Raw genomic sequence first — 23,103 nt, forward strand, 5'->3', positions numbered from 1 at the left:
AGGGCGAGAAAGTGTCCACTCTGATGAGAATGTTATGAGCAGCAGAAGCTCTTCGAGCCAAGACAAAATGGCTAAAGATTTCTAAAAGGGTAAGGAACATAATAAAGGCAAAATAATAGGCACTGAAAAAGATACTAACTCATGAAAGTCCTGATAAAGCTGAGAGACAAAAATGCTAACAACAAATAGCTACAGGAAGGGTGTATGGAAAGAACCCCGCAATGGATATCAGAATCAAAATATTAGAAGAATGAAAATGGTCAAGAACAATGTGCTTCTCTTGAAAATGAACAGTGATAATATCTGCAAAGAAAGTCAAAATTACATTGCTTTATCATTAGTTGATGAACAACGGTTATCTTACAGCCACTGTGTCAGTATTTACATAAAAGGAATTATTATATTTTATTATTCTAATAAAACCGTGCAGAAACTCACTAAAATTATCACACACCAAACAATAATTTAAAAAATATATAATTGCACTGAAAAGTGAAATTTCTCAGGGAGCAGACAGGCTCCCTTTTAGGGCTATAAATGATTCTGCTGATAACATTGGACATGAGCTAACTATAATATTCCAAAAATTCATGATTTGAGTACCATTCTTCTTAGTGGAGAATTGTCCTTTTCACTCAACTACTTAAGAAAGGTGAAAAGGGGAAAGCAGTAAACTACAGACTATGAAGCCCACCACCTATTAGATTAGATTATGAGGACATTCAGTCCTTGTTTATTGTTATTTAGAAATGCATGCATTGAAAAATGATACAATGTTCCTCCAGAACGATATTACAAAAAAACACAGGACAAACCAAGACTAAAACTGACAAAAACCACATAATTATAACGTATAGTTACAACAGTGCAAAGCAATACCATAATTTGATGAAGAGCAGACCATGGGCACGGTAAAAAAAAGTCTCAAAGTCCTGATAGACTCATCATCTCACACAGGCATCAGAAGGGAGAAACTCTCCCTGCCATGAACCTCCAAGCGCTGCCAACTTGCCGATGCAGCACCATTGGAAGCACCGGACCGCAGCGGACTCTGAGTCTGTCCAAAAACTTGGAGCCTCTGACCAGCCCCTCCGACATAGCCTCTCCGAGCACCATCCTCTGCTGAATGCTTCGACCCCGCCCCTGCAACCGAGCAACAAGCAAAGCCGAGGACTTGGAACCTTCTCCTCTGGAGATTCTGGACCACACAGTAGCAGCAGCAGAGAAGCAGGCATTTCAGAAGTTTCACCAGATGTTCCTCCGTGCTCTCAGGTCTGTCTCCATCAAATCAGGATTGGGCAGGGCACCTACTTGACAAATAACAGACATCACCACCGGAGTGGCCGCTGCGAGCTGTGTTGCGCTGTTATCTTCTCCATCTCCCATGTTATCAGTAATATTAAAGATTTTTAAATATTCGAGTGATTGTACATCCTTATCCTTTCAGTTTCACCTTTACATAGGGAAGTGCAGTCAGAGTATCTGAAGCAATGGGTTCTGCTGCTAGGTTGCACTAATGATGTGATGTTACCTGTCCTTGGGCACTGTTTCCCCTTGCCTCTCATTTCCTCTTGGTAACATCATCCATTGGCATTGGGTCATCTTTCCCCATATGTGCTGATAGCTTTGCCACTGCCTCTCTCAATAGTTTAATTGTCAAAGTAATTGTCACTCAGTCTTCAGTGAGCCACAGCTCCATTTGGGAGGAATGAGGACATGTCATTAGTTGCTGAACAACGGTTATCTTACAGCCACTGTGTCAGTATTTGCAACCTTGATAGACCATGAGTTCAGCATGCAAGTTAATTTCCCTCCATCACAATGACCATGTATTTCTACCTCTGCTGTGTTTGCTCCTTCCTCAGTCATATACTGCTAAAGCACATGTGAATCCTTTTTATTCCAGATTTGATTAGTCCTACTACTCTGACCAACTCTCTCACCAGCCTGTATCCTCCATAATCCAGCTCATCCGGAATCCAACTGTTCTACCCCACACCAAACCTCATTTGCTTGTTGCTCATTGTCTTTCAGATACTGGCTCTCCATCCTTCAGTACCCCTAGTTATTGTATCTCAATCTTCTGATCAAAGCTTTTCTTATTTTTGTAACCTTGTACAAATTCCCAAGTTATCTTTCCTATTCTGCTGGCTAGGAAACACCACCTGTAACTTTCTCCCTCGACCTTCTTGGCTGTCTATGTTTACTTCTAATAGCATTGTCCTTGAAACTAGCCTGTTTGACCAAGCTCTTGGTCATTCTCTTTGGATCAACTGAAGATTTTCTCTGGCCTTTCTTTGAAGTGTCTGGCTCAGTTTTTTATGTTAAGTTTGGAATAGCTCTGTTTATGAGGTCACGGATGTCAAAGAGACAAAAAATATAGTTTGAATAGTGAATGTTTTAAATGAAAACTGGATTAGTGAAAGCTACTTGTTCTGTGAATTATTTTAAAAACTCATATTTTTCAGATGAGTGAAGTTGAAAGCATCCTGGGACATTTTGGATTTTGCACTATAATTAATCTGATATATTGGAGCTTTTCATTGGAAAAATGATACCAGTACAAAGTTCAAAGTAAATTTATTATTAAAGTTCATACTATATATGTCACAATATACAACCCTGATTTCATTTTCTTGCGGGCGTACTCAATATATTCAACAACCACAATAGAATCAATGAAAGACCACACCCAGGGCAGACAAACAATCAATTTGCAAAAGACAACAAATTGTGCAAATTCAAAAGAGAAAAAAAACTCTGCTGGGACCTCAAATAAATGACCTGGTTGAAAAAGTAGATGGGTAGGTTAGGAATTTTGTGGATGATACCAAGATTAATGGAATTGTGGATAGTGTAGAAGATTGGCAAAGAATACAGCTAATATAGGTCAGTTGCAGATATGGACTGAGAAATGGCAGATGGAGTTTAATCCAGATTGATGTGAGGTGTTGCACCTCAGTAGGGCCAATCCTAGGAGACAGTACACTGTTAAGGGCAAGGTCCTGAGCAGAGAGATCTTGGGATCCAAGTTAATAGGTCCGTGATAAGAAGGCTTATGGAATACTTGCTTTTATTAGTCGAGGCATTGAGTTCAAAAGTCAGGAGTTATGTTGCAACTTTATAAAACTCTGGTTAGGTCACCTCTGGAGCATTGCATAGAGTTCTCGTCGCCCCACTGTAGGTAGGATGTTGAGGCTTTGGAGAGTTTTACCAGGATGCTGTCTGGTTTAGAGGGCATGTGCTATCATGAGAGGCTGGACAAACTTGGTTGTTTTCTCTGGAGCACCAGAGGCTGAGAGGAGATCTGATAGAGGTTTACAAGATTGTGAGAGGCATAGATAGGGTGGACAGAGAGTATCTCTTTCCCAGGGTTGAAATGTCTAATACCAGAGGGCATGCATTGAAGGTGAGAGGGGGTAGGTTCAAGGGGATGTGTGGGGTTAGTTTTTTAGTCAGAGAGTGGTGGATGCCTGGAATGTGCTGCCTGGTATGGTGGAAGAGGCAAATACACTGGAGGCTTTTAAGAGCTGCATGGATGTAAGGAAGGTGGAGGGATATGGACATGGTGTAGGTTGGAGGCATTAGTGTCTGGATGCTTTTGATTTGCTTTTTAGCTGGTTTAGTGCAACACTGTGGGTCGAATGGCCTCTTCCTGTGCTGTACTCTACTCTTCTAATAAATAAATAAAGATCCTGTCAAACAGCCAGAATTTGCCAACAAGCACTAAGACATTCTGAAATAGGTACAATATTGCTCTGCTGTGGTTTAAGCAACTCTTGAACTGCATGGCACATTTCCTTTGGAATTTGTAAATCTTGGTGTCTAAGTTGGAAGAAATAATGCACAGACCAGTTGTGCAGCTACTGGCCAATGCTTCAGCAAGATCCACAAAGTGGTACAATTGTTCTGTTCCATCAGGGATATGATCAGAAAGGAGTGGGCTCTGGGAGTCCTCAGCATCGACTCCAGACCTTGAAATCTTATGTTAAGTTATGTTATGTTGAAATCTTATGTAATTGCAGTTTATCAGTCTCTCAAGAGAGGTGATCCCACAGAATGCTCTATGCTAGTGTAAAGACTGCACTGTGGGTTGAGTGAATTGACAGTAAGACCAGTGGTGAAGCTGGTTGAGGTTAGAGAGTATGATGGTCAGACTGGGTCTCTGGCTCACCTGAGTCTCTCTCACTTAACAATCATGACTCCAACCTAACAACCATGTGGTCTTGCTGCTCCCTCTCATGTTACCAGGGTTTCAACACTCACACGCATTGTATTTGTTTGTTTGTTTATTTATTTATTTATTGAGGTTCAGCGTGGAATAGGCTCTTCTGGCCCTTCGACCTGCACTGCCCAGCAACCCTCAATTTAACCTTAGCCTAATCACAGGACAATTTACAATGACCAATTAACCTACTAACTGGTATGTCTTTGGAATGTCGGAAGAAACCGCAGCACCTGGAAGAAACTCCCACAATCACCAGGGAAAACATAAAACCTTCTAGACAGCGGTGGAAATTGAACCTGCGTCACTGGTACTGTTGTCATGGTCCAATCCATGAAGTCCGCATTCTGGTTCATGGTCCGGTCCATGGACTCAGGACTCCAGGTCTTCCAGCTGTCCTTTGTTTTGGCTGGGTTAATCATAGGCACCTGATTCCCATCTTGGGGCTTGGAATATAAGTTGCCTTGGGGTCGTGTGTGGGCGGCTGGTTTGTCTCGTCAAGATTCCCTGGGAGCAACCTGCCGGTGGAAGGCTAAAGCAGCCAATTGCCATCTTTAGGCCGTGTTAGGGAACCATCCCCTCATGAAGCCTTGCTGTCAGTAGTCGGAGCTGTCTTTGCAGTATGGATTCAGCCATTTCCCAGGCCAGCTGAGTGGCCGTCAGCCACTCCGAGCTAGGTAAGGGACCTGGCTGTTTCTGTAGCCAGCTGAGGTTGCTGGCCTTAACTGTGTCTCGGAGAAACCCCGATGTGGAGATGGAACTGTCTGTCGTTCTTCTGTGTTTGTCTCTTCTTGTCCTCGCCTCTGTGGGGTAAGTCAGGCCGTTCTGCCGTTACCCAACAGAAGGACCTTTCCCACCTTGGTGTGGAGATGAAGTTGAGTCCCGGCTTGTCTAAGTATAAGTCCCGGCTCTATGTCTATGTTCTGTCCAGTCTCGTGTTGGTGTTGTGTTAAAGATGAGTCCCGGCTTATCGAAGGATAAGTCCCGGCTCTATGTTGATGTACGGTTCCCAGCCTGTCTCTGAGCTCCAGCCTCTGAGTTATCAGCATCCGTATTCCAAGACCCTAGCTCCCAGCCCGCAGCCTCAAGACCCAAGACCCCGGCCTGCAGCCTCAAGACCCAAGACCCCGGCCTGCAGCCTCAAGACCCAAGACCTCGGCCTGCAGCCTCAAGACCCAAGACCTCAGCCTGCAACCTCAAGTCTCAAGACCCCAGCCTGTCTCCAAGCTCAAGCCGCAAGACCCCAGCATGTCTCCAAGCTCAAGCCTTAAGACCCCAACCTGTCTCCAAGCTCAAGCCTCGACCCCAGTCTGTCTCCAAGCTCAAGCCTCGACCCCAGTCTGTCTCCAAGCTCAAGCCTCGACCCGTCTGTCTCCAAGCTCAAGCCTCGACCCCAGCCTGTCTCCAAGCTCGTCTCAAGACCCCAGCCTGTCTCCAAGCTCAAGCCTCGACCCCAGCCTGTCTCCAAGCTCGTCTCAAGACCCCAGCCTGTCTCCAAGCTCAAGCCTCAAGACCCCATCCTGTCTCCAAGCTCAAGCCTCGACCCCAGTCTGTCTCCAAGCTCAAGCCTCGACCCCAGCCTGTCTCCAAGCTCGTCTCAAGACCCCAGCCTGTCTCCAAGCTCAAGCCTCAAGACCCCATCCTGTCTCCAAGCTCAAGCCTCGACCCCAGCCTGTCTCCAAGCTCGTCTCAAGACCCCAGCCTGTCTCCAAGCTCAAGCCCCAAGACCCCAGCCTGTCTCCAAGCTCAAGCCCCAAGACCCCAGCCTGTCTCCAAGCTCAAGCCTCGACCCCAGCCTGTCTCCAAGCTCGTCTCAAGACCCCAGCCTGTCTCCAAGCTCAAGCCTCAAGACCCCATCCTGTCTCCAAGCTCAAGCCTCGACCCCAGCCTGTCTCCAAGCTCGTCTCAAGACCCCAGCCTGTCTCCAAGCTCAAGCCCCAAGACCCCAGCCTGTCTCCAAGCTCAAGCCCCAAGACCCCAGCCTGTCTCCAAGCTCAAGCCCCAAGACCCCATCGTCTCCAAGCTCAAGCCTCAAGACCCCAGCCTGTCTCAAAGCTCAAGCTTCGACCCCAGCCTGTCTCCAAGCTCAAGCCTCGACCCCAGCCTGTCTCCAAGCTCAAGCCTCGACCCCAGCCTGTCTCCAAGCTCGTCTCAAGACCCCAGCCTGTCTCCAAGCTCGTCTCAAGACCCCAGCCTGTCTCCAAGCTCAAGTCTCAAGATCCCAGCCTGTCTCCAAGCTCAAGCCTCAAGACCCCAGCATGTCTCCAAGCTCAAGCCTCAAGACCCCAGCCTGTCTCCAAGCTCAAGCCCCAAGACCCCAGCCTGTCTCCAAGCTCAAGCCCCAAGACCCCAGCCTGTCTCCAAGCTCAAGCCCCAAGACCCCAGCCTGTCTCCAAGCTCAAGCCTCAAGACCCCATCCTGTCTCCAAGCTCACGCCTCGACCCCAGCCTGTCTCCAAGCTCAAGCCTCGACCCCAACCTGTCTCCAAGCTCAAGCCCCAAGACCCCAGCCTGTCTCCAAGCTCAAGCCCCAAGACCCCAGCCTCTCCCCAAGCTCAAGCCCCAAGACCCCAGCCTGTCTCCAAGCTCAAGCCTCAAGACGCCAGCCTGTCTCCAAGCTCAAGCCTCTACTCCCCAGCCTCCAGTCCTGTAGTCATGTCATGTCCTTGCCTGGTTCTGGGGCCCGAGCCCGAGGCAAGATCCAGGTTCTGGGTCCTTGTCCAGTCTCTGGCTCGCTTTCCCTAGCCCAAGTCTGCGTTCTTGTCCCTGCTCCTTGTCTGTATCCTGTCATGTCCCTACTCTATTCAAGTCCTGTTCCTTCCTTATACTTAAGTGTCTGTGTCTTGCATTTGGGTCCGTTCCCAACACCCCCATTGTGACAACTGTAAAGTGTTGTGCTAACCAATACTGTACAGTGCTGTCTCACTTTTTATACTTCTAGCTATTCATCCATTACATCATATCTCACCTGAATTACACAAAGCATTCGCTAACATTTTTCCCCCACTTTTACCGGCCAAGGTGTCACATATCTGCCACCAGCAATCACACCCAATTGTAGCATTTCTATGTGAAAGAAGAACAAGTGAAATATATCTAAAGAAATCTGTAAACACAGAAGGTTCTCTTTCAATAAGAGTTGTTTCTTCCTAACATTCAGAATTAGGATTTCAATGAAAAGAGAGCAATTATTGATTCAATTTGAGATCAATTCACTTGTGTGGAATAAGAGGTGGTTAACAGATGGAGAGTGAGAGTGAATGGGTCCTTCTCAGGATGGTATTTTGTGACCAGTCAAGTATCAAAAAGAGCAGTGAATGAGCCTCAACTATTAACAATCAATATTGACCTGGCTGAGGGGACCATAGGCAGCACTTCTAAATTTGCTGTTAATTTGAAACTCGGTAGGAATGTGAGCAGGGACGAAGATGAAAAGGAGTTATAGACAAGCTGGTAAGTGGCCAGCAGCATAACTGGTGGGCACAATGTGGAAGGTATGAGGTGATTCACTTCAGCAGAAAAAAATTTTACATGGTAAGAGACTGGGAAGTGCTGCTGTTCAAAGAAACCCATGTGTGCTTACATAAATTACTGAAAACTGACATGCAGGTGCAGCGAGCAATTAGAAAGTCAAATTGTATGTTGACCTTCACTGCAAGAGGATTTGAATACAAGAACAAGAATGTCTAACAAGATTATTCAGGCCTTAGCCATATCACACTGAAATATTGTGTGCTATTTTTGTCTTCCTGTGTAAGTAATTACTGGAGGGAAGTTTCAACAAAGATTCACTGGGCTGGTTCTGGGAATGTTGGATTTGTCAGCTGAGGAGAGTTTGAATAGCCTCCACTCTAGTTCTTAGAAGAATGAGAGGCAACCTCACTGAGACAAGCAAAACCCTTGGAGGATGTGTCAGAGTAGATGCAGTGAAGATATTTCCCCCAGCCAATGAGTCTGGAACTAGAGGCTGTAGTTTCAAAATAAAGGGTAGGTAATTTAGGACTAAATTTTGGCTGTGGACACTCAGTCACTAATTGCTTTTGAAACCAGAGATCAATAGATTTCTAGATATCAGAGGAATCAAAAGGTAAGGGCAGGAATATGATGCTGAGGTACATCACCAGCCATATTCGTGGCACAGATTTGAGGGACTGCATGGGCTCCACCTCCTTTTCGTATGATCTTTCAACAAGCATCAAAGTCACCAACTGCTTATTCGATATTCATTTGAAACTGCCGAAGAGCATGATCAAGGAACTATGCAATTTAGTGATTGTGGGATACTACAGTCTAATTATGAAATGTAATCCAAATTCTTGCTAAATCCGTCCCATAACATCAAAGGAACCAATGTAATATAGTTTACTTTCTTGGCAGCTTCTAGATTAGGTCTAATTCCAGCAACCATCTTGGTTTTTACAACCTTGTTATGGGGAAAACGTGAATCACAAGATTGTTCAGAGTCCTTTGTAATGATTTAGGACCTCAGTGAGAATAACAAAACTCTAGAGGGTTTGTTAGAAAAGATGCAACAAAGGAGAACAGCATAACCAGGCTGAAGTGGATGTATTTTCTCAGTGGAGTCTGGAAACATACAGGATGAGAGAACTACAATTTAACCAGGTGGAAATGCAGGTTGCTGTACAAAATCACTCCCAGTGTGCATATTACCAACTCAGAAGTTATGGTCATTAATGAAACCAATTCAGACATCAAATGTAAATAGTATAATAAAAACCTTTCAAACTTGGTAGTGTATGTGATGCAAAGTGCAGCATGGTCTATGTGGAAAGGGATAGATGTGTGTCTCCAAGTACCCTGAGACCTCATTCTTAATAATCAACTCCAACCACTGAGGTCAGACTAACTGGGAGAGAGGCAGAAGAAAGAAAACTATAGGTTAGTTAGTCTCAGTAGTTGGGAAGATGTTAGAGTCAATTATTAAGGATGAAGCTTCAGGGTACTTGGAGGCACATGATAAAATAGGCTGTAGTCAGCATGGTTTCCACAAGGGAAAATCTTGCCTGACAAATCTGTTGGAATTCTTTGAAGAAATAATGGGCAGGATAGATAAAGGAGAATCGGTGGATATTGTGTACTTGGATTTTCGGAAAGCCTTTGACAGGGTACCGCACATGAGGCTGCTTAACAAGCTATGAGCCCATGGTATAACAGGAAAGATTTTAGCATGGATAAAGCAGTGACTGATTGGCAGGAGGCAAAGAGTGGGAATAAAGGGAACCTTATCTTGTTGGCTGCCGGTAACTGGTGGTGTTCCACAGGGATCTGTGTTGGGACTGTTTCTTTTTACATTCTATGTCAATGAATTGGATGATGGAATTGATGACTTTGTTGCAAAGTTTGCAGATGATATGAAGATAGGTGGAGAGGTAGATAGTTTTGAGGAAGTAGAGAGGCTACAGAAGGACTCTGACAGATTAGGAGAATGGGCAAAGAAATAGCAGATGGAATAGTGTTGGGAAGTGTATGGTCATGCACTTTGTTAGAAGAAGTAAAAGAGCTGACTATTTTCTAGATGGATAGCAAAGACAAAAACTAAGGTGCAAAGGGATTTGGAAGTCCTTGTGCAGAATTCCCTAAAGGTTAATTTTCAGGTTAAGTCTGTGGTGAGGAAGGCAAATGCAATGTTGGCATTCATTTCAAGAGGACTAAAATATATAAGCAAGGATATAATGTTGAGACTTTATAATGCACTGATGAGGCCTCACTTGGAGTATTGTGAGCAGTTTTGGGCCCCTTATCTTACAAGGGATGTGCTGAAACTGGAGAAGGTTCGAAGGAGGTTCACGAAAATGATTCCAGGATTGAATGGTTTGTCATATGAAGAGCATTTGATGGCTCTGGGCCTGTATTCATCATCATCATCATCATCATCAGGTGCTGTGCCCAGTTTGAGCTTTGACTGCCATGGCCCACACATTCCTGTTTCGGGTCAAGTGGATCAATTCATTGGTATTCATTTCCAGTTCTCTGGCTGCTGTTTCCATCATCATTTGTCTTTGTCTTCCTCTTGCTTTCTTCCCTTCAATCTTTCCCATAATTACCGTGCATTCTAACTCCTCTTTCCTAATCACATGTCCAATGAAGTTACGTTGCCTTTTCATGATCTCTTACATTATTTCTCTTTTTGTGCTTGCTCTGTTCATGACATCCTCGTTAAATATTCATTTCGTCCATGATTTTCTTTGCATCCTCCTCAAAAACTACATCTCTGCTGCTTTAATTCGTTTCCTCATGTTACTAGATATTGTCCAACATTCTGATCCATATAACATAACTGGATAAACGTAACATGCCTAGTTTAGTATTGGTCAGTATACTCTTCATTCTCGTAAAGGTGTCTTTTGCCATCTCTATTCTTCTTTTGATGTCCAAGTCGCACCTGCCATCTGATGTCACCCAGCTTCCTAAGTAGCAAAAGTTCTGTACTTGTTTTATGTCTTCCTCACGTATTCTCAGCCTGCAGATAGGATTCTCCTTCTTTTTGGATATCACCATACATTCTGTCTTTTTGCAACTGATAGATAGGCCCACTTTTGCACTTTCTTCAACAATTATATCAATTAAGTTTTGTACTTCTTCCTCCATACTTGCAATTAACACAGTGTCATCTGCATAAATGAAATTATTGATGTTTTCACTGCCAACTTTGATTCCCAAGATGTATCTTATTTTTCGTAATATTGTTTCACTGTACACATTAGATAAATCAGGGGAGAAAACACACCCTTGTCTAACACCTCTATTGATTTTCGTAAACTGACTCACTTCTCCATCTATTCTTACAGCGGCAGTTTGTTCCCAGTACAGATTTCTGATTAGGCAGAGGTCTTTCGAATCTAGATCTAGTGTTTTCTGTAATATTTCAAATAACTTATTGTGCTTCACTTTATCAAATGCTTTTGTTTAGTCAATAAAACAAACAAACAAATCTTTTTGCACTTGAATAGCTTCTTCTGATAGTATCCTTAACATCAATATTGCATTTCTTGTACCTTTGTCTTTCACAAATCCACATTGTTCTTTACCTATTTCAGCTTGTATCTTACTTCTAGCTCTTGTCATCAAAATTCTTAGAAGTATCTTGGTGATATGACTCATTAAACTTACGGTCCTGTGTAATTCACATTCTATTGCTCCAGCTTTCTTAGGAAGAGTGATAAATACTGATTTTTTTTTCATCTCTTCTGGTATTATTCCAGTCTCATAAATGTCATTGATTAAATCAGTAAGTTTTTCAATTCCATAATCTTCAAGGGCAATAATTTGTGCTATTACTAATTCATCAGGACCTGCTGCCTTTCCTTTCTTCATCTTATTTATTGCATTGCGAACTTCAGATATTAAAATATTTGGACCTTCAATAGTTTTCTTAATTTCCGGTTTTTCACCTCGATCGTCTTCAAACAATTCCTGAATATACTCAGTCCATCTGTACTCACTAGAGTTCAGAAGAATGAGGGGTGACCTCATTGAAACCTATTGAATGGTGAAAGGCCTTGATGGAATGGATGCGGAGAGGATGATTTCTATGGTGGGAGAGTCTAAGACCAGAGGACACAGCCTCAGAATATAGGGGCATCCTTTTAGAACAGAGATGAGGAGGAATTTCTTTAGCCTGAGAGTGATGAAGATGAAGCTGTGGAGGCCAAGTCTATATGTATATTTAAGGCAAAGGTTGATAGATTCTTGATTGGTGAGGGCATGCGGGATATGGAGAGAAGGCAGGAGATTGGGGCTGAGAGGCAAATTGGATCAGCCTTGATGAAATGATGGAGAAGGGTCAATAGGCCAAATGGTCTAATTCTGCTCCTGTATCTTATGGTCTCTTCAAAATGTATGCCTGTCCGTCTCTTGATGTAACTCATGAATGCCATGTGCTGTTGATCGTGACATCTTCTTCCATCAACTATTCCAGTCACTGAAAGATGTTCAAGATTCTCTTTCCACAATTCCAGCTGCCATTTCTTGACTGAAGATAGTTATTAAATTACTAAGAGCTTCATACCAAAATATTTTCACATGTCCATCCTTGATGCACCACCTGTTTTTTTTGTGGGTTCTTTTTTCCTGTTTCTTGAAGATACATCCTCTGATTTCTTAGAAGACAGGCTGTTCAGAAAGCAGAATAATGGGCTGGTTACAAGATGCAGTCCAGGATATCATGCAAGGAGAGCAACTATTCACAGTTGGCTTCGATTCTAAGAAGGGAATCCGTATATCCAAGCTTTTTGGTGACACCAAGTTAGGCCAAGTACTAAATGGTGTGAATGGAAGCACTGGACCACACAGATATGGTTAGATTGTGAAAGGACAGAAGTATGAAAAATGGATTTTAATACCTGTATTAAAAGTTTGATAACATCTACTGAAGCATTTCAAGTTTTATAAATAATTAGAGATGGATTATTAAAATGTCAGAAAATAATGAAAGGCAAATAAGACAACTGGTCTTTATCACTATCAAACAACAATTTCACACCCTGCTTTCTTTACAAAGGATTCTTTCAAATGCCATTAATATTCTTGCTTAAATAAAATTTAAGAAAAAACATTTAATATAGGCAATGCATTCAAATAAAGAAAATATATTTTAAAAGGTTTTTATTCATAGGAAATATTACTGGTTGATGCTATGCTGCTAATAACCTGAGTTCATTTCCGACAATGTCAATAAGGAACTTGTACATTCTCATGACCACGGGTGCTCCAGTTTTTTCCCACATTCCAAAATTATACAGGTTAATTGGTCACACGGGTTTTATTGGGCAGCATGGGTGTCATTGGTCATACGGGTGTCATTGGGCACACGGGTGTCATTGGGCAGCATGGGTGTCATTGGGCACACGGGTGTCATTGGGCAGCACGGGTGTCATTGGGCAGCACGGGCACGTTGGCTGGAAGGGCCTGTTACTGTGTTGTATCTCTAAATAAAAATTTAAAAATAAATAATTTTCAAGATAGAAGGGAATACCAGTGATGAGCAATAGATTGCTGATTTCCCTGTTGAAGAAAATAGTAATCAGTTACAGTCTGAACAGTTTTCCTGTCTGGCAAGGGTAAATCTAACTTAGGCCATAAAGAACATTGGCTTTTTTCACTTTGCCAGTAAATGTCAGCTTTGTTTGTGGTCACTTGATTTCTGAGAGGTACTTCAGACCGAATGGAAATTTAATTCCCATTTCAATGAAGTCAGTGCTTCATGCTGTAGCTCATTAAAGCTTCATAGTTGTTTCAAGTGATTGGTCAGAGATCATTTATTCATTCTGAATGAAATTGTTGCCTTGTTGAAATAAAATCATAATATTTAGAATGAAGCAGTTAATGGCCTGTTTGGATGTTTAGGTTTGAAGTGAGCAGAGTCAGCAAAGATTGAGGGGAAATAAAACCTCGCTACATCGGACAAAGAAATCCCCAGGCAAGAAGACAAAACACCTGTAGACCTGCCCCACCAAGTTTCCATTTTGAGCTACACAAATGTATCTTCTTTTTTGGCGTGTGCCTGCGTGCGTGTCTTTTTCATGGCTTTTACAAGGCGCGGAGTGACAGACTATGTGACGCGCCACGAGGTCAAGTTGCGACCTCGACACTCAACCCAGCACGGATGGAAAGCGTACTCGGGAGTGGGCCCGACTAGTTTCGAACCTGGGAACCTCCGCTCCTGGGTCCGGCGCCGATGTTGTTGTGCCACATATGTATCTTGATAGCACATTACTTCTTCTTACAGTATGTGTGAAGATCACCCAACCGCTCCTAAGACAGGTGATTGATAGAGCTCCACACATATGTAGCAATATTCAAATTCTCAGTGAAATTGAATTTGAAAGAGACTATTGTTGAGTGGTCAAGAATTATTTGGCATGAGAAACAAAGAGCTATATTTCTGAATACAGCTTTATCACAGGAATAAATCAACAGATTGAACTAAGAGTATCTAAGTAATGGTTTATACATCAGCTGAAGAGACAGCAGGGATATAAAGAATCGGTCTGATTTTGAAATTACATGAAAATTTACCTTCAAATATTCTGAGTTACTAACCATGACTAATTTTACTGGTCATCTGTTAAAATGTTAACATAATGAAGGGTTTAACATGGACAGATGGTAGATATCCACATTCCTGATTTTGTGCATTGCCTATGTGAAGTTTGCACATTCTCTGAAGCTGAAGGGATTTGAGGAGAATGTGGGGAGAATAACAAATAGAACTACTATAGAGTTAGTATAAAAATAAGTTGGTTGATGATCAGTATGGACCTTTCTATACTGTATCTCTCTAGATTGTATGATATTGAAGGAATAATTCAATCAATGCATCGTGAGAGACTGAATATTAGAAATATTGAGAATATAGAATAAATTGATCACTAATGAAAGGTCAGATAATGAATGGGTGATATCAAGAAAGGATAGTGTGAAAGAAAACTGTGTCTTGTAAAACGTGGACATTGACTAAAAATGAGCAAAATATGGGACAACAATTACACCACCATGACTGTCTGGGAATCCCAAGATTCATCACTGTATATTTAATGGAAACTTAAATGAATGGATCATTTAGTATCTCCACCTCAACAACAGGTATCTACTTTTATAACCTCACTGAACAAAAAATGTAAAAAAAATAATTTGACTGAGCATTGGGGAAAGCAACTTTGAGGCCTCCAATGATCTTTGCATGGAAATCTGTCACATCCACGAATTCGGCAGCGCAGTAGATATGGCAATTGCGCTTGTGAATATGCATGTGTCAGCTAATTATTATTTCATTGTGATAGTATTTAACTCCATACTTATCGAAACTTGGACACGGACACATCTACGCTTCACTGCCTGCTTGCATTCCGTCTTGCCTGAGAGATTGGACTATCAAGTCAACTGACTCTGAAGGTTAGTGGTATTTGTTTTATTCTTAGTTGTTCTTTTAATTTAAACTAAATTAAACTAGCTGAGCAATGAAAGAAACCTGTCGATCCTGTCTTGATCTGTAAAATTGAGAGCATATCCTAATTGTCTCTGGAAAAATTGTGAAAGATAAAACACTGAGCAAGTTTTGAAAAGGTTCCTTCTCTAGGTTTCAAGGTTTCCCAAAGACTTTTCTCTATGTTCCCAGGGTTTTCTTTTTCCGGTTGTTTCCAAGGTTTATTCAATGTGTTTAGGGTTTTTCAATGTCCTCCCCATCTCGAGGATTCCCAAGCCTCCTTCTTGGCCTTGCTCGACGTTTCTTGATCTTACTTGAGGTTCTCAGGTCTCTCAGTCTTTCTGGATCCCTGAGTCTCCCTGCCTCTCGAGTTCCCCATGCCTCCCTCTCATGTTTCCCCAAGTCTCTCGAGTCATCCCTGGCATCTCGCTGGGTACGTGGTAAGGTCCAGTACCTTGTGGACTGGGAAGGGTATAGACCAGAAGAACATACTTGGATCCTGGTGAAGGACATCTTGGACAAGTCGTTGATCCGGAAATTCCAGCGGACACAGATCTGTGGTGCCTCAGGGGCTATGCCTAGAGAGGGTGGCCGTGTCACAATTATGGATTTGGCAGTGCAGTAGATACGTCAATTACACTTGTGAATATGCACATGTCAGCTAATTATTATTTCATTGTGATAGTATTTAACTCCGTACTTGTCTTCGTAGTGCTTGTTGAGACTTGGACATGGACACAACAACACCTCACTGCCTGCCTGCATTCGACCTTGCCCGAGAAACCGGACTGTCAAGTCAACTGACTCTGAAGACTAGCGCTATTTGTTTTATTCTTAGTTGTTCTTTTCAGCCGCAGTGTAGGCCTCGTTTTCCATTTGAGAGTATTAGTTAACTGTCCTGGTTGGCCTAGCGTTTACTGTTTTCTTTTCCCTTTAACACTGTTTGCATTAAAGTCTATGAACTATCGACCTGCTTCAGCGTCTCTCACTCAGCACTTGGGCCATATCTGAACCGGTTGACAGAAATCAAATTGTTGTATGGTTTTATTTCCAAATACCCCAGTTTCAATTTCAGGTTATACAATCTCGTCACAGTTCTCACAAAAAGAGCGAATGGTTTATTGGTGTCAACCCTACCAAATCCCTTAATCATTTTGATAAGTTGTCACATTTCTAAATCCACAAGTAAGCAAGCCTTGTTTATGCATCTTTATAATTTAATATTTTAAACCATACTATCATTATAAAGTCATAATTTTAGCCCAAAACTGTGTGCAGTATTCTAGACAGACAGGGATCGATATGGTATTTAATTTTTTATAAATTCCATCTCTTTTGAAAAGATTGACATTTCCATTGTTCTTTTTAAAAATACTTTTGTATTTGTATATTAGCATCGAATAATTAATGTATCTGGACATATGAATGCTTTTGGTCTCCCACACCTTCAAATAGAACTTTTGGCTGGTCATTCAAGTTCAAATGGTTAAAGATTCAAAAGACTTGAGGTAAATGTTGATTAAAATAGTCAATATAGAGTAATGTCTCTTGTTGCTGCAATCATGTTGTAATACCATTTTGAGCTTACAATTTAGTCCATAAATATCCCCACTTTTAACACTCCTGCTTGCAAAATGCACTGCTTAATGCTGCTTTGTGCCTTCCTTTAGCTGAAAGTACTATTTGGAACACTCAGTGGCAGATATCCAATGAGTTTGTTAAACACAGGAACATGGTGATCAAGTGGATATAATTTCAGGATAAACAGACATGACCCTTTGTCCCAATCAGCTGAAGCATAAAAAGTTAATGTGCTCCTGAGTTCAGTTATTTGAAAGAGTTGAAATTCAACATCACATCCAATTTTAAGATAATAAAATGTTGAGGAATTATTTTCCATTTAGAACTGTCTGCTTCTTCTTCTTAGCAATGAATTAAAAGCAGGAACTTGAATAATGATGTTTGAGAACATTTCAGGTGCAGCTACATCAAGACCATATTGTGGCTTCTCAGTTAAAATGATTGAACCTCAATAAAATCAGTTAGGTGATGATGATGGGATACCACAAATAATGGATTAATAAACCCATCTTCATCACATTAATATTTCCACTTCAATGATTAGAAATTGATTTCTGTTAGAGCCACCAGTTGAAATGTGGCAGAGTACGCCACCACATCATGCAGGTGAGACTCCATCTTCATTTCCACATGGCTGGAAATTTGCACTCAGTTACTAGGCATCCTCAGGCAGCTCAGGGTTGAAGAGGCATTCAATGTTGACCCACTCTTTTGCTGGTAATGGTCCTCTGCTGTATCCTGGAAGAGAATAGGTCATGAATGAAAGGGGCAGGTGAAGACAGTGGAAGGCAGTAATTCAGAGAAGTGAAGGAAAGGTGCTGATCAGAAGATGGTGAGGACAATTAGAAAGGAGGAGGTTGGGAAGACGTGATTGAGTTATTAAGCATATTCAAAGCTGAACTAGAATTTCAGTCTAAAGAAGAGTTGAGGGTTACAGGGATTATCAAGAAAATGAGGGTGAGGACACTGATCAAATGAGATAAGAACTTTTTGAATGCCAGAACAGGTTACAAGGGTCTTTTAATTGAGGGAGGAAGGAGCGGCGGGGAGGGAAGTTGATGAAGTAGAGAGAGGGAAATTGAATGGAGGAGATACTCATAAGGGGGCTGAGCACAGATTGGCATTCGTCTTTGGCACTGAAGTGGGCCTCGTGAGTTCCTCTGAAGGACAGTTAATTGGGCTGCAAACAGATCCATTAAAAAAAATTAACTGTGTTCTGTGCAACCATTTTACAAAAGAAGCCACAATAAGAAGTAGGCCCCAAGCTGCAGGGCTCAGTACACACTTCAGCTGCAGCCACTGAATAGCTTTTTGTTTAAACCTTTCCCACTATGTGAGCACTGGGATTTATATAGCTTATGGAAAACTGAACATTGGCCATGGCATCAACGGGTGCAGGAAACTTTGGAAATGAATCTGCTGAAGCTTGAACTTTGCCAGTGAATGTGACTGAGAGAGAAGGTGATTATTCATGCAGTTTATGCCACATTGCAATCTGTTTCTTGGGGTTGGCCAGCATTTCCTGCCAGTGACTTAACTCTAAGTCAGTGTAATTCATACCGAGGTTGCATTTTCCAAGGAGATGATTTTGCCTGGTACAGTCCTGATTCAATAATTCCAGTTCAAGACTGGCTTTGCATAGCATTTCATAAGGACACTCAAACATTATCATCTCATTCCACACTGGGTTAATCTTGTGCTTAACATGTCTTGTATGTTTTCTCTTTAGCTTCAAGGATTGGTGCATGAGAGTGAGCTTGACTGACATATCTAAAAGAACCAAATCACAGACGATTAGAGCACAAGTGTGGTAACATATCCTCTAAATAGACATTAATAGCCTTAATCTGGCACTCAAAATGACACATTTTTTATGTTATTCCTTAGAACACATACAAAACTTCTGTAATAATAAACACAAGGGATTCTGCAGATGCTGGAAATTCAGAGCAATACACACAAAATACTGGAGGAACTCAGCAGGTCCATAGGACCATACGACTATAAGAGAAAGGAGCAGAAGTCGGTTATTCAGCCCATTGAGTCTGCTCCGCCATTTTATCATCAGCTGATCCATTCTCCCATTTAGTCTCACTCCCTTGCCTTCTCACCATAACCTTTGATGGCCTGGCTACTCAAATACCTATCAGTCTCTGACTTAAATACACCCAATGACTTGGCCTCCACTGCCACACGTGGCAACAAATTCCATAGATTCACCACCCTCTGGCTAAAAAAATTTCTTCGCATTTCTGTTCTGAATGGGTGCCCTTCAATCCTTAAGTCATGCCCTCTCATACTAGACTCCCCCACCATGGGAAACAATTCTGCCACATCCACTCTGTCCATGCCTTTCAACATTCGAAATGTTTCTATGAGTTCCCCCCTCATTTATCTAAACTCCAAGAAATACAGTCCAAGAGCGGACAAACGTTCCTCATATGTTAACCCTCTCATTCCCGGAATCATTCTAGTGAATCTTCTCTGAACCTTCTCCAACGTCAGCACATCCTTTCTTAAATAAGGAGCCCAAAACTGCCCACAGTACTCCAAGTGAGGTCTTACCAGTGCCTTATAGAGCCTCAACATCACATCCCTGCTCCTACACTCTATTCCTCTAGAAATGAATGCCAACATTGAATTCGCCTTCTTTACCACCGACTCAACCTGGAGGTTAACCTTAAGGGTATCCTCCACGAGGACTCCCAAATCCCATTGCATCTCAGAACTTTGAATTCTCTCCCTGTTTAAATAATAGCCTGCCTATTTATTTCTTCTGCCAAAGTGCATAACCATACACTTTCCAACATTGTATTCATTTGCCACTTCTTTGCCCATTCTCCCAATATATCCAAGTCTCTCTGCAGACTCTCTGTTTCCTCAGCACTACTGGTCAGGCAGCATTTATTGAAATGAATAAACAGTACGTGACCCTTCTTCAGGACTGGAAAGGAAGCAGGAAGACACCAGAATAAAAGGTTGGGGGAGGGGAAAGAGGACCAGCTAGAAGGTGATAGATGAAGCCAGGTGGGTAGGAAAGGTAAAGGGCTGGAGAAGAAGGAATATGTTAGTAGAGGAGAGTGGACTGTGGGAGAAAGGGAAGCGACACCAGCCCTCTTTTCCCCTGGCAGATTATTTTCTGAAAATTTTTGTTTAAAAAGAAAATACCAATAATTTAGACTGAATAAATGAATGGCTAATATTAACCTCTCGACCAACATTACTGGGTCACAATGTACAAGGCATATTCAAATAATATTAAAATAGGTGGTATTGTAGATTGTGAAGAAGGTTATCACAATATTGCAGAGGAAATCTTGATCAGCTGTGTAAGTGGGGCAAAGATTAGCAAACAGTTGTTGCATTTTTGGAAGTCAAACGGGGATAGAACGTACAGTGTAGGTTAGGGTCCTGAAGAGTGTTGCAGAGTAGAGGAACCTACTTTGCTGAAAGTGTTTGATGAGTTAGTGCATTGCCTGTAAGAGTTAGGATGTTAAGTTGCAGCTGTACGATACATTGGTAAGAACCACATTTGGAGTATTTTGTACATTTTTGGTTGCCTGGTTATAGAAAGATATCACTAAGCTGGAATGTGTGCCAAGGTTTACAAATATGTTGCCAGAACCTGAGGACTTGAGCGAGAGAATGAACAAACTTGGATTTTATTCCTTGAAGCATAGTAGGTTGAGGGATAATTTCATAGAGGTGCATAAAATCATGAGGGGCATAGATAGTGTGATTGTATTTAGTCTTTTCCCAGGGAAAAGGAACCAAAAACTGGAGGGAATAGATTTAAGGTGAGTGGGGGAAAGTTTTTAAAGAGATCTGAAGAGCAATTTCCTCACATAGAGGATGGTGCATTATGTGGAACGAGCTGCAAAGAAAGCACTTGAGGTGGGTACAATAATGACATTTAAGGGGCATTTGCATAAATAGATGGATAGGAAAAGTTAGATAGATACTGGCCAAATGCAGGCTAATGGGACTGGCTTAGCTGGGCACCATGGTTTGCATTGACCAGATGTGCCCAAATGACCTGTTTCCACCCTGTACTACTCTATGACTAAAACATTATCTGTGATTATTAAATCGTTGCTTGTACTACCTGGCTACGTGCAAGGTGACTAATACAGTGGATTCTGGTAAATTGAGCCACATCGGGATCTGTACATTTTGGCCCAATTAGCTAGTTTCATGATAATAATTTTAAAAGTTCAAAGCAAATTTTATTATCAAAGTACATATATGTCACCACATACCACACAGATTCATTATACTCAAGCAAATCTGCAGAACAATAACTATAACAGGAACAATGAGAGATCAACCAGAGCGCTGAAGACAATAAACTCTGCAAATTCAAATATAAATAAATAATGAGAACATGAGATAATGAGATAAAGAATCTTTAAAGCCAGATCATTAGTTGTAGGGACATTTCAGTGATGGGACAAGTGAGTGTAGTTATCCCCTTTTATTCAAGAGCCTGATGGTTGAGGGGTAGTAACTGTTTTTCAACCTGATTGTGCGAGTCCTGAGGCTCTGTAGCTTATATCTGGTGGCAGCAGCAAGATGAGAGCATGACCTGGGTGGTGGGGATCTCTGATGATGGATGCTGCTTTCCTATGACAGTGTTTCATGTAGATGTTCTAAATAGTTTTTAGGGTTTTACCCGTGATGTACTGGGCCGAATCTACTACCTTTTGTAGAAGGTATAAAAAAAACCTACTGTTCTTCTGAGTAACAAATTAGGTATTCAAATGAAATACGGAACAAATTAGAACACTATCAATAATACTACAGTACTATAGAATTGCATATTAGTTACTAATAATTATTGAGAGAGGAATTCATCTAGTGTTCACTGCCAGGTTCTTTAGATTGAATGTAAATGAACAAAATCATCGCAGGCACCTAGTGCAGATCATGGACTGCCTTCATACAATGCTTTAGTTGATTGCATCCTCTAAATCTTCATTTTCATTGTAACATTCAAGATGATTGTCAATATCGCTGGAGGAACTCAGCAGGCCGGGCAGCATCTATGGAAAAGAATGCAGTCAACATACCGGGCCGAGACCCTTCATCAGGACCAGAGAAAAAACGATGAGGAGACTAAGTAAGAAGGTGGGTGGGGGTGGGGGGTGGGAAGAAGAAGAAACACAAGGTGATAGATGAAAATCATCTAAAATGGCCTGAAATGGACTTCTCATCTTTTTTCTCCAGTCCTGCTGACGGGTCTTGGCCCAAAACATCAGTTGTATTCTTTTCCATCGATGCTGCCTGGCCTGCCGAGTTCCTCCAGCATTTTATGTGTGTTGCTTGGATTTCCAGCATCTGCAGATTTTCTCTTGTTTGGTACTGAGGTAGTGAAATAATTTCATTTTCATTTCCAGCTGTTTCTGCCCTCTCCACACCTGAATACTTGAAATTGCAGTGAGCAAAATAGTTCTGAATAATCTTACTGCTGATTTCTTGCCAACTATTAGCGACAAAAATCACTGCTTTTCGAACACAAACACCCACAACTGATGCTATTTAAAACTGTTTGCTCTAAGCATGGTGTAGTGTCTAACGGCCACACAAGTACATGCAACTGACACTAGTTAGAAACTGTTCGGCAGCAGTCTCTTGTCTTAATTAAGCAGCATTGTGTCCCAAATAAACAAAAGGATTCCCCGCAATTTTCTCAATTAGATTTTGTTCTTTATCCCAAATAAGTGGCTACCCTGATTAACCAGTGAATCAGAATCCACTGTATTTCTCTTATAGTAGCAGTGTTAGTTGAAAACAACAAACAAATCTTGAGTGCCCAACCAAATCATTATTTAAAACTAACTGAATATTGTACTCAAGATAAATCATAGAGATTAAAACGACACAGAAGCAGACCTCTAAATTGGCCAAGGTCCCCAAGTGGTGCAGAGCTGATGGAATCTTAATCTAGATGGATTAAATCTGACAGTGAACCTGTCTCCACAGGCAGAAAATGGAAAAATGTTCTCAGCGCTATGGCTGAATACATACACCACTCACAGGATATACTTAATTGTAGAAGATGCCTTAGTCTATTTAAGAACGGTGGAAATAGGAGTCTGCTCCGCCAATCCATCATGGCTGATTTTTTCTTTCTCTCAACCCCAGCCTCTTGCCTTCTCCCCATAAATATTGATGCCCTTACTAATCAAGAAGCATCACCTTTCCAAGAACTATCCTTTTACTCTTTATCCTCAGCTTTCCAAAAAGCTATTCCTTCACTATTAATATCCATCATGAACAAGTGAAAATAGCATTGCATATGATACCCAGGGCACCTGACAGTGGAGAAATGCTTCAATTTACAGTGAGGATTG

General features: G+C 41.8%; 1 protein-coding gene across 3 annotated transcripts in view; it reads right to left on the bottom strand.

Annotated features, from left to right (window-relative positions):
- Positions 1–15,197: 15,197 nt before the first annotated feature.
- The window catches only part of syt13 (synaptotagmin XIII), a 32,274-nt gene continuing 24,368 nt past the window's right edge, over positions 15,198–23,103 (bottom strand). The window contains exons 6-7 of one of the 3 annotated variants that reach the window (XM_063062227.1): positions 18,311–18,520; positions 15,198–17,488 (exon numbers count right to left, since the gene is read on the bottom strand). In XM_063062227.1, coding sequence (XP_062918297.1) covers positions 17,406–17,488; positions 18,311–18,520 — 293 coding nt within the window. In that variant the 3' untranslated portion in view covers positions 15,198–17,405. Of the gene's footprint in view, positions 18,521–23,103 lie in introns of all 3 variants that reach the window. The other 2 variants (XM_063062229.1, XM_063062226.1) reach the window with 2 other exon arrangements.

Source organism: Mobula hypostoma, chromosome 11 (genome assembly GCF_963921235.1).
Source record: "Mobula hypostoma chromosome 11, sMobHyp1.1, whole genome shotgun sequence".
NCBI classification, from domain to species: Eukaryota; Metazoa; Chordata; class Chondrichthyes; order Myliobatiformes; family Myliobatidae; genus Mobula; species Mobula hypostoma.